Source organism: Cebidichthys violaceus, unplaced genomic scaffold (assembly GCF_023349555.1).
Source record: "Cebidichthys violaceus isolate CVI_PGR_0920_01 unplaced genomic scaffold, fCebVio1.0.p SCAF_3, whole genome shotgun sequence".
Lineage (NCBI taxonomy): Eukaryota > Metazoa > Chordata > Actinopteri > Perciformes > Stichaeidae > Cebidichthys > Cebidichthys violaceus.
This window is the reverse complement of record NW_027176483.1, coordinates 18835022-18847703: the sequence shown is the minus strand read 5'-3', so window position 1 is coordinate 18847703 and position 12682 is coordinate 18835022. Positions and strand designations below refer to the sequence as shown.

The 12682-nt window shown below is 38.8% G+C and overlaps 1 protein-coding gene across 1 annotated transcript in view; it reads right to left on the bottom strand.

The window, feature by feature from the left end:
- Positions 1-12682, bottom strand: part of il34 (interleukin 34) — a 29160-nt gene that overhangs the window by 3621 nt on the left and 12857 nt on the right. Inside the window, exons 3-6 of the mRNA XM_068723405.1 lie at positions 4827-4930; positions 3207-3284; positions 2922-2999; positions 1132-1239 (exon numbers count right to left, since the gene is read on the bottom strand). Coding sequence (XP_068579506.1) covers positions 1132-1239; positions 2922-2999; positions 3207-3284; positions 4827-4930 — 368 coding nt within the window. The remainder of the gene's footprint in view (positions 1-1131; positions 1240-2921; positions 3000-3206; positions 3285-4826; positions 4931-12682) is intronic.

Here is a 12682-nt window from a genome sequence, read left to right as displayed (position 1 = left end):
ACAGATGTGGATTATATCACAAGGAGTCATAGTATTGAAGAGAGTTCAAGATATGTCAAAGCATGTATCCTATTGTGTTAGCTCAGCATAACATATACATTAAGGTGGCATCAGAAGTTGTTTGATAAAAAGTTGTTCAAAAATATTTTTGTGGACAGGCATTTTGTGATTTATATATAAATCACAAAATGCATTTGTGAATCCTTCTGTCTGCATTCAATGATATTTAGACTGAAGTAAGAACAAATTTATAAATATCACAATTAAGGCATGTGATCTGGCTGTGATCTGTTCAGACTTGCTGTCTGCTGACTTTAGACTCACAGTCTACTTCAACAGCAGCCACAGGGCTCTGTGGGGAGGATCTAGAACAAAGGTTTTCACGTCAAGGACTTCAAAACTGACACAAATTAGACCACAGACCCCAATTTGATAATATTTTGTCCCAAGGTCCCCCTATTTTTTGCTTTTAGTTGTATTATTACAGAAAGTGTATGGAATCCATGACCAAAACAGAGACAATCTGTCATTGTTTTACTTATGGATGGAATTATAGCGAACATATATATATATATATATATATATATATATATACATATATATATACATATAGTTTAGCTGGGGACCCCCTGGAACCCTTTCAAAGATGCCTGGGATTCGCGGACCCCACTTTGGGAACTATCGGCCTATAAAGGTTTTTTTTAATTTATTCATTTTAAATCGCTGCTACAATTGGGCCAACATTGTTTAACACAGGTCGACGAGAACACATGTTACAACTGAATGCACTGGACCGGAATATCAGATCTGTGATAAAATTCCAGCACAGATTAAATAAAGCCAAAGTACTCAATACCCTGCAAAATATTCCTCATATGCACATCACTGAATCACTGAGTGTACTAAATTCCCCTTCAATGAAATCTTGTTGGAGCTTAACTAGAAGCCATATTTAATTGTCTAATGATAAGGGCATTCATTCCCTATATTGATAAATTGGATAAATGTGACATCTATCTCCGATCAATTATCCTCTGACCCCTACAGTCTGAGGGAAATTCACTTACTAACTGAATTACTTAATTTGAAGAGGATCTAAATATAGCTGTGGTACAGATACGTGAAGTTTACCTCAGCGGGATGTGACTGTACAAGGACGCCCTCCGCATCCCTGAAGCGTCTTTCCAACTCAGTGGTGTATGGACGTGAAGGATGTCTCTCTGGCATAACCCGGATGATCTGAAATTTCAATTTATCTTTAGTTTAAGACAAAAAGATGCTCTCAAACGTAAAGACCGCCGACAACACGCTCAACTATCTTCTCCATTCAGATCTTTGACTCCCTGTACATAGACAACACATGTGTTAGTAAAAAAACAAACTTGGATCAGATTGGAATTCACAGTTCATATTTGCACTTTAAGGAAACGTATTTAATAAAAATGTGACTAAAAAAAGTTAGTGGAGCCTGCAAATCCGACAAAAATTCTTAATGAATACAACGTGCATAGTACAAAAAGAAGTAGTAAAAAAGAGCCGTCCTCTAATTAGCCACTGATGTGACACACCTGAGAGGAGGTAGTGTTTATCATATTCTTTTGGAATGTTTTACTTGTGGAATCTGTACCTTCACTTTCACCTCTTAAATAAAGCTTCAACTTGAATCCAAATTGATCTAAAATTTTATCAAAATTTTAAGATACAGAACAAATAAGTGAGAAAGAAAAAATGAAATTGTACAGTGCTTTTCTAGTCTTCCGACTACTCAAAGCACTACGACACCACATGTCATCATTCACACCCATTCATACACTGATGACAGGGGCTACCATGCAAGGTGCCACCTGCCCACCAGGACTATCTAACATTCATACTACATTCACACACCGTAGGCACAGTGTCTCGCCCAAGGACACATCGACATGGACTAGTAGAGCCGGGGATCAAACCACCGATGCTCTGATTGAAGGACGCCCCTGCTCTACCACTGAGTCACAGTCGCCCACAACTAGTATCATTGTACTGACGACATGCGACAAAACCACCTCCAGTCAACCGCTATACTGGTGTGACGCAGTAGACTGTGATGGATTGAGTGACTTACTGAGCTTTGAGTGCCGCTCAGTATTAGGTTAAGTGTGCTTGAAGTGTGGCTTAAGGGTGTTGCCATCTTTGTAAGTGGTACTCACTTTGCTACGTATGAAAGCACACTTTTACTGTCAGTGTTCATGGCTGCAAGTTGGGACAAACCAGCAGAGAGAGAGAGAGAACCCAACAGAACAAGAGTAGGCGAGAGAGACCAACACCAAACACAGCGAAACCAACTCCTTTGGTGATTATTTGCAGTCAGTTGCCACTTAATTCTAAGGATTACATAGGTTCAAGCCCCATGGCCCTGAGGTTTGGAGAGAGAACAACTGGAGAGAGAAGAAGGAGCTCATCCCACTAATTCAACCTGTCTGACTTTGTTACTGACATGTGATTTTAAAATTCTGATCTTTATTGACTGATTGACGAAGGTTTAGCCTTATGATCCAACTCAAAACTGCATTGTATCTCACATGTCAAAAATGAGTTGCTGACTGAACAACTTGTGGACCTTTTTCGATCTGAACAGTGTTTCATTTGTGCCGTGCGGTGAAGCATGATGGTCATGCTTAAGCTGTTAGCATTTTATGACCATCAACTGTTTTAAATAAACTTTTTATAGCAGACAAAATAAAAGAAACATCTGCCATTGACAACACATATTTTTGGTTTTAAAATAATTAATGACCACACTCAATCAAAATCATTTTTGAAAGCTCAGGCTTGCAGGCTGTTTGGAGAGAAGGAAAAGGTCACTGATTTTAATAAATTACATAAACTGTTTACACATGGGACAAAAATCTGGGACCAAATTGTTTTTACAATATTCCTACCTTTTTTAGCACACCTTGGTTGACCTGGAACCACAACCTCTGGAGAACCAGCTCATCCAACCCCTCCACCTGTAACCTCTGATGTGTTGAGCAGAGGAAAGAAATCATCAATAGGTTTATCAGATTATGTGAATCTGCGACAAAATGAAGAATGTTAAAGAACATGTTTTTTATCAGCATATAGCACTAAACTGTGTCTATATAGAAAGGGAAGACACAACAGGTAAATTACGGTAACGCCATATTATATATTACCGTATATTATATACATTATCATATATTTACCATTCTGTTGACGTCTGACAGTTTAAAGATTTCCTTATGATGAACCCTAATGGTGTAGTTGATGGGGAAGTTGTGCTTCTGTAATGCAAAAAGAGAGAGAGAGAGAAAATTATATACATTTCACAACTCGGATAGCTTTAAACCTTGTTTGTCTTTGATTAATTGACTATGACATTTACTATCAAAAACAACTTCTCACAAAATCACACACAAATAAAAACCGTTGAATCAGAGTGATAAGCCATACGTGTGTCAATAATCACAATAATGACCCATCTGGGCCAATCACTAATGGGTTCCACATGAATTAATATGACACCAACATACTATAATGCATTTCACATTACTGGCAAAAAATAAATAAAATGTTTCTTCTCTCACATGCTCCACATACAAGTCAGTTTAATAAACAGCATCCAAGACATTATGCATGATGGACAAAGGGAAAGTACAGATCCATTGTGTGCCCCAATTTAATTGTTTAGGACAATTATCAACTTCAAATTACAATTTAAAGCACCACTCTATCAATTTTCCACAACAAGGTCAGTTTATTTGTACTACTCAGGCTGTGAAAACGGTTCTATAGCGTCTTCTGCCACTCTGGTGGAGCAACTGATATAGTGATGTCATTCGTGTCATCAACTTGGACTTGTGGACTACAAACTACAGACGTGGGAGTTTACCAGGCAGAGAGGTGTAATGGTCATTTTTTTTACGTAGTATATATTTCTACTCAGTATATTGTATTCATGCATAAGTAATTTTGGACTTTGTTGAACTTCACCGTGTCTCTGTTGTGCAGAAGAAGAATTCTCCCTCTCTGTTCACAAAGATAACTAACTGTGTTATATGAGAATGTTCCATGCCAAGGCCTTTGGGCCGCTTGTTTTGGTTGCTGGCCGTTTGGTTTTGAATGTTGTTCTTATCAGTCTGAGACCAAAAGTCTGAGACCGAGATGTCTGTAAGGTTGGCCATCGGCCCCCACCTTTGCTCATTCTGTATAAAGAAAGCTTGTTCACTTTGTTCTTGGTTCTTCCTCACTGAGACTGAACGCATTCTGTTGTGATGATTGAACCTTCTCTGCGCAGAGAATAAATACTTAAAAGACAACCTGGTTTTTGGTGTTATGTATTTCAGCATGAAAAGACTCACGCAAAGCGGGTATAGGAATATTTTACACCACAGAGGGTAGACAAAATACACAACACTATCGAGTTGCATTATGGGAACTGTAGGAATAAGTGTTTATGGCGCTTGTCCAAAAATTATGAACTAAAAGTCAGGAATTTACAGAATTTTACTGAATTGATGGGAGTGCCCCTTTAAGTTTCATTGACACAGAAAACAAGGTTTAATGTTTTTTTTGTGGAGAATTTCTTTTCTTATTATTGTTGTCTCCTCTGTATGTTGGCTGGAGTCCGTCGAAAGTCATTTTGGGAAAGGCGGGAAATCCCCAACTTCAGTAGAAGTGGACAAAGCTTCTAAAAATGACCCTAGAATACACAAGCTTCATACCCAGATGGCGATATTTAGAATGTGTTTATTTAAGGGTGAAATTTGCTTGCTTGCTTCCAAAACGATTGAGACATACTTGCAACCATGCCATTGTTCTCTCACCATGTAGCGTCGCCTGTGGCTGAGGCTGTCGTTGAGCGTCCTCAAGGGTGTGCACATGCTGGCTGGTGTCGGGGCCATCAGAACAGGTGACAGCAGAAACAGGCCTACAGAAACCAGAAAACACAGAAGATGAGATTGCATTTGCTGTCATTTTATTTATACTTTTCACACGGCTCACTGGGGATGTCCCGATCAAGTGTTGTTAAAAAAATACAGTGAAAGTGTTGTTTGTTTTGATAAAAATGACAAATGCTCTCATGTTTCCAGTGAAGACATTCATATCCACCGTCTTTTAGCTTCTATCAAAATGTCCCAGTATAAGATACACAGGTGTCAAACCGCCATTGTTATTGACTCAACCAGCAAATCAATCCACTAAGTGATTATTTTGAACTGTATTAACCATTTCAATCTAACAAAGACAGAGAGTAACATATTGCATTACTTCGATTAGGTAGACTAGGCTAATGACACACCAATTTAGAATTGAATAGAAAGTTATGGTTTTGAGTAATTCTTTGCTAAACATGTCTGTGGGCCTTTGAGAGGCTAGTGTATCCAGTCTCTTTCCATCCTGCTGTAGGAAATGTTCTCTTGCTCTTTCTTCTTTTTTGTTTGTTTGTGGAATATGCTATTATTATACCTCTTAGAACTACTTTTGCTTCTCAGAGTGCTTTTGCTCATGTCAGCGGTGCTGTTGGTTTCGAGGAAGGAAACCCATTCCTTTTTGAAATACTGTATAAAATCCAAGTGAGGTATTGAAGCGCCATCTGGGTAAGGCGTGTGGGTGAATTCCTGTTAGTAAGGGTGATAGGGTTATGGTCATAAATAATGATACAGTGGATGATGGATTCTATGGCTCTATGCATAAGAGAGTTGATGATGAAAAAATAGTCAACGTGGGGGAATGTTTTGTGGTATGAGGAGTAGTAAGAAATGTCTCTATTGTCTCACACATTGATGACATATGTGCCATTAATAAGAGATGTCAGTTGTCTTCTGCAACCCGTCTTTCTTCATTGTCTCTACAGAAGACCATGCTTCAGCCAGGGCTTATTGTTTAGATTTTCTGACACAAGTTTAACCAGGCGGAGCAGAACAAAGTCATGCATGTAATAGATTCTCTGACCATCCGGACAGTTTCCTCTTATTTTGATAAAGCATTAGATCAATTTGCAAGGATTCAAACTGGATATAATCTGTCACATTTAACAGCTCGTCAAATTGTATTTCTGATCAATTTGCCTACAGTGTTTATACTTCAGTTTCAGTTTTACAAAAAGGTACATGGGTATTTCACTGTGATCAGGAAATAATATTATCTTGGTATAAACTTGTGTTCTGGCATTACTACAGGGACATCCGAAACCAATATATGACAGATGTCCGACTGTGTTTGTAGGAAACTGACTTGCCTAGACATCTGAAATCAATCACCGGGAAAGAGGTTGAAGTACATTTTACCCAGAGGCTGCATTGCTTTGTTCATAAGACTCTAGAAAGATATATTTGGAGGTTTGCATATAAATGTTCAGCACATTATAAAAATGTAACAGAAAAAAATGTATTATGGTGTTTGCCTGCCCATAGTATATACTCAATGCCAGTGTAATTAAAACTTGACATGTATTTGGCATGAATGTAAATATTTGTATTGCTCGATTGTAAATTACATGTATTTAAAAAAAAAAAAAAAACACATCTTGCAATGAATGTTTAATAGAGTTACAGTTTTAAGTATAGCATTAAAATGTGAGTTTAGAACCCTGGTCAATGCTTCTCTTCACTTTAGTTTATCAGCATGCTTTAAAGGACAGACAATTATGAGGAGTACATAATCACATGATTGTCAGGGGTAAAGACAGTTTTGATATCGCCCTTTGCTGGTTTTTGGACATTAAAACCGAACATGGCAATGTGGCGTACAAAAAACCCTAAAAAGGTCAACATTATAGAGGGAAAGCCAGCAGCTAATGCTTCTGGTAATTAGGATGAATGCCTTTCTTTGGATATAATGATTTGTTAAAGATACATTTAGACAGTTATTTAATCTTTCCAGTGTTGTTTTTTTCAGGCTTGCCTGTCGTTCGTTCATATCCATCTATATCAACGCAGCTATCTGTGTCCGCATGTTTTTAGCCAGACCGCCCAGAAAATAATTACTAATTATTATATAATTAATTATAATACTAAAAACTTTGACCAATAATAATTGGTCAAAGCTTTATTTCTTCACGTACCAATCCCTGGCTTTACTTACAGTAGCTGCTTGAGCCATTAAGCAACACTTTCAACATTATTTTAGTGTGGAAAAAGTTGCTAGTTCTCTGTACAACTTTCAGCAACTTTACATGTGATTGGTGAAGAAAGTTAACAATTTAGCAAGACAGAGGATTTATCAATTTCAACTGTGACCAGATAATTGAATTACTTGTAACTTAAACAAATTAATGCCAACTCACAGAAACAGTAAATGCTTGTTTCTTTGAAAAAAGAAACACCACTTCTTATTATGAAAATATAAGACCAGACTATGTGGTTTTTCCTCTAAGTCTAGCCAGCTGATTGCATTATGGCAGTTGCGCAGTTTCTATTTTTACTCAGTTTATTGATACTGTATAAAGGAAATTATCGCTGAACAGAAACATGGGCTAAAGGATATGCAACTAACCTCCTGTCCACAGCATTCTCACCATCTATTCAGGCACAAATGCACCTTTTTAACATCCTGAAGCTCAAATCCTCCCACCCCTGACATCTAACAGTGTGCAGCCTGTGAGCTAGGCATAAACGTAGCACAAGTTATGCATTTCAAAACAGAAACGTAGTAGTGTGGAGGCAGCCTAAGTCTTTGGCCCCTGGGATATGACCACATGTGGCACACGAGGTCAGTGATCAAACAGCAAGAGATTGACACACTGATGAACTGAGTTCTTTGATTTGTGTCCTTTGAGTCACAGGAATCAACAGGGTCTTAAATCAACCACTTTCTCACAAAAACATGAACATGAAACAATTCCACTTCAAACCCAAGATGGTTTTGCTGTTGTTAAACACGGCCCCCATTACTTCAATTCATCAAGACTTTACTCCGTTTTTGGATTCTTTGTTTACTGTAGAGGCATGCGAGAAACGGTTTCTTCAAGAATTCAAGGTTACGATGGGTGAGTAATTGATATCCTTTACGTTTTTGTAATAAGGCCCCTTGTACCAAAAGTAAGTGGAGTTGAGCCAAACCATGCTGAGAAAATGAGGCATTTTAATGTATGTCTAATAAACACTTGGTCCAGGTTTGGTGTCTGTTTTAAGATTATATCTGCATTGACAATGACTCAAGGTGTTCCATGAAAAGCTCTAACGAAGAGAGAACTGCAGTAGTTGGTTTAAAAAAACTGACGGGTTTCCAAAATAAGAACTAATATTTCAAAAGCTGTCATGTTTAATGTATGATGCTTATTTATCTAGACACCAACAATCTGCCAGTGCTTGCATTACATACAATCTCCTCATGCTTTCACAAGTCTCCTCTTGCATCTGGCAAACACTGAGATGAAGACAGACACTTGAACTTGAAAGAATCCGAAATGACATGACATATTCTCCTACAATCTCATCAACAACAATGGCATTGTCCTATCTGTCCCTTTTCTACTGTAACTTATCCCGTTGAGGGCTGTGGCACTGCTGGATCCTATCACAGCAAGACGGACGAACACATTTACACTGAATAAAGTGTGAAAATGAAAAAAGAAAGTACCGAACCATGACTATGCACAAGGCATTGCATTTGGCAAGTTGCAAAACAAGATGAAATGAGATTGGCTATACCCTAAATCAAAAACACGCTGTATCTAAGTGTATGTGCATTTTTGAGGGACAAAAGACACAAGAGCTCAACTCTCCTGACAGTCCTGCACTGTATTATACACCACAAAGCATTCCTGAGTAACAAGACTGCCAAAATATACTGATCTGAACACATGTATATAAGCATACGTGATGACATGTATGCTTATATCAGTATTCTTCATGTTCTGGCTAAACTACAGCGACATCTGAAACAAATATATAACAGATGTTCAACTCTGTTCGCAGAAAAGTGACTGTCTTGACATGTGAAGTCAATCATCAGCAAAGAGATAGAAGTAAAAAAATTTTCCAGAGGCTGTAATGCTTTGATCATAAGATTCAAGGGAGATATCTTTGGAGGTATTACAGGTAAATCTTCAATACATTTGAAAAAGTTAGAGGAAATATATCACGCTGTTTACCTGCCCATGGTATGTACTCAATGCCAGTGTAAGTAAAACTTGACATGCATTTGGCATTGATGTATTTCTCAAAAAAAAATTACATGAATTTGAAAAAACACATCTTACAATGAATGTTTTATAGAGTTACAGTTTAAAGTAAAGAACTAAAATGTGAGTTATTTGGTTTACTGGGAGTATCCTGTATTTAGGGAAGGAAGGGACGAGAGAACCCCGGTCAATGCTTCTCCTCACTTTACTTTGTCAGCATGCTTTTAAAGACAGACAATTATGAGGACTAATCATTTTTCAAACTGTATTTGTTTAAATACCAGTCCCTGGTTTTACATAAAGTAGCTCCTTGGATCCAACACTGCAACACTTTTAACATTATTGCAGTGTAGGAATAAAGCGTCTGTCAGCTTGTGTTTGTCAGTGTGTGTGTGTGTGTGTGTGTGTGTGTGTGTGTGTGTGTGTGTGTGTGTGTGTGAGAGTGTATGTTCGTTGTGCTTGCTCGCTGTCTAGACTTAACTGACAAATACTTGGATTAAGTACTTAATTAAAAAAACTAAATCCAAAATAGCAGTGACATTAGGCTAAATCTGATAATATAGCGGATGGATTATTAATTTTGATCATGTGTGAGGGAAATGGGATGAATTGGGGAGAACAGCAGGGAGAGAGGGAAGGAAAGTTCCCCGATGGTCCGAATGAGATAAATTGATTGCTAGTCTGTCATTAGTAATAAAGTTGCTAAGAGGGTCTGAAAAGTTGCTAAATCTAGTGAAAAAGTCGCCAAGTTGGCAACACCGGTTAGCAGCAAGACCAGCAGAGTAAATATGATACAAACGGCAAACATTGGGGCTTACCTAGACCTTTGAGGGAGGGTCCGGGGAAATCCTCACATGGGATATTTTTAGTCAACAAGCTCAATATTGATGCTATTTCATGCACTCTGGCACCTAGCAATTACCTGATGCAACATAGACACGGCAGAAAATCCAGTCTACTTAGACTCTGTGAGTGTGGCAACTTACCAGCATGCTACACCAGCCTGACTGCAGGGGAGATAAGTAGACTGATTATCCAATTATCTGGAGGTACAGGGCCACCACACAAGCCAGCGCCTGCATCTCACACACACAAACACAAAAAATGAAACCCCCACTGCCACATCAGGCTGTGTTGACTTAACATTTGCTCTGTTTGCTAATGTTAGCTACATCATACTTGCTCACCAGCCAAAAGCAGCTGTCTCAGAGCACGACGTGAGAAGGACTTTGAAGAGTCTCGGCACAGGACCGGACAGAATCTAAACGACTACAAGTCGGTGCTTGAAGAGGTTTGTCAAAGACTTCTACGCCTCCTTACTACGCCTGTCCCTGGACCTGCAGCAGTTTGCATCCCACTCCAACAGATCCACGCTATAAACCACCTCATTCGAACTGTCCCAGCCGACTTGGAAATTGGGAGTGGGAATTATGTTGAAAAACTGAATGTGGATTTTCAGCTCAGCATTTAACTTAATAATCCCTTCAAGACTCTTCACAAAGCTTGAAGACCCGGCAGTCGACTCCACCATGTGTAGCTGAATCAACTTCCTCACAAGCAGACCTCAGGTGGTGCAGGTGGGCAGCCAAGACCTCATTACTCCTCACCATCAACACAGGAGCCCCCCCAAGTGTGTGAACTGAGCCCCCTGCTGTACTCCCAGTACACACGCAATTGTGTGGCGAAGTTAGACTCCACCACTATCACAATGACACGGTCTAAAGCTTAGTTTGTACTCGCCGTAGCGAAGCCGTGCGTGAAGGCTCCGCAAAGTGCTTGGTTGTGCACCTCTGAATGTTTGTAACTTGGTGCGTGCAATCACTGTCAAATAGTTCACCATCCACAGTTGGGCTCATCAACAAAGCTTTGGACCTCCACTGACTCTGACTCTTACATCCACAGGACAATTACAGACATTTACACTGCACAACGCTTCACTTTAAATATATACTTGACACTTTAATAACAAACTTATTTTAACTTACTTACGTTTGTTTATTCTATTGTAAATGTTCATAGTTTTATTAATACTATTGCACTGTGTTTATTGTTATGCACCTATTACCAAGCCAAATTCCTTGTAAGTGCAAATGTACTTGGCAATAAACCGATTCTAATTGGAAATAATGTAGTGAGTATGGACTTGGATGGATGGTAAATGGACTTGTACTTCTAGCGCTTTTCTAGTCTTTCTGACTACAGTCGGTATGTTTGGGGCTATCATTAGTCATGTCAGAGCAATCTCTACTAGGCTCTGGAATAGAAGGTCTAAGAAAATGCTGAACTTGTGAAGGAGAAAATTGCATTACAGAGTTTCACAATGACTGAAAACAGGAAGCGTCCACACACTCTGCATTCTCAGCTATTCATCAGGTAATGGTGAAAATGTGAACACACCTGTATTAATAGACAATTATCTTATTGTATCTTATCTTATTATCTAGGCATTTATCATGGGAATAAAAAAATGTAATCCCTAATAGTTTTAGTGTAATGTCATTTTGATATTGTCTTGTCACTGATAAAAACACTATTTATATACAAAGGACAATTGTTTTTAGATGCTTTAGAAACAGGTCTTTAAAATCTATATTTGTGTATATATTTTGCCAGCCAAATCAAATTGTTTACATGATATTCAACCTTTGTTTCTTTATAAAGCAATACTTGACTTGCTTCTTTACAGGGCTTGTACAAAAGCAATAAAGTAATCTATAAATATGAAATATGAGTAACAGATAATTAAGATAAGATAAGATAAGATGAGATAAAATAATCCTTTATTAGTCCTGCAGAGGACTCCTTACAGGATTACAGCAGCATACAGTGTAGTGCAAACAAGAGACATAGTAAAAGATCAAAACAAGTATTATACATAAGTAAATAAGTAATAAAACAGTAAAAAATATTAACTAAGTAAAAAGTAAAAAATCCACAATAACTAAAATATAATAATTACAGACAGAATAATGTTTGTATTGCACAGTGTGTTTCTATTGCACAGATTTTTAGTGGTTTTTGGTGTTGTGTGGTCTACTGGGAGCAGAGCTGGTTGTGCAGCCTGACAGCAGCAGGATGGACCTGTGGTACCTCTCCTTCACACACCGGGGGTGAATCAGCCGGTGGCTGAAGGAGCTGCACAGAGCTGCCAGGGCGTCACGCATTGGGGCGGGAGGTGTTGTCCATCAGGGATGATAACTTAGCCATCATCCTCCTGTCTCCCACCACCTCCACCGTATCCAGTGGACACCCCAGCACACTGCTGGCCTTCTCGACGAGGTTGTTAAGTCTCTTCCAAACGGCTGCCGAGATGCTGCTGCCCCAGCAGACCACTCCATAGAAGATGGCTGATGCCACCACAGAGTCAAAGAAGGTCCTCAGGAGTGCTCTCTGCACTCCTAAAGACCTCAGTCTCCTCAGCAGATAGACTCTGATCTGACCCTTTTTATAGAGTGCGTGTATGTGTGATCAGTCCAGTCCAGTTTATTGTTCAAGTGAGCACCCATCCCTTCTCTGATTGTGGAGGTTAGTTTATGTCTTTTTGATTCTTAAAAG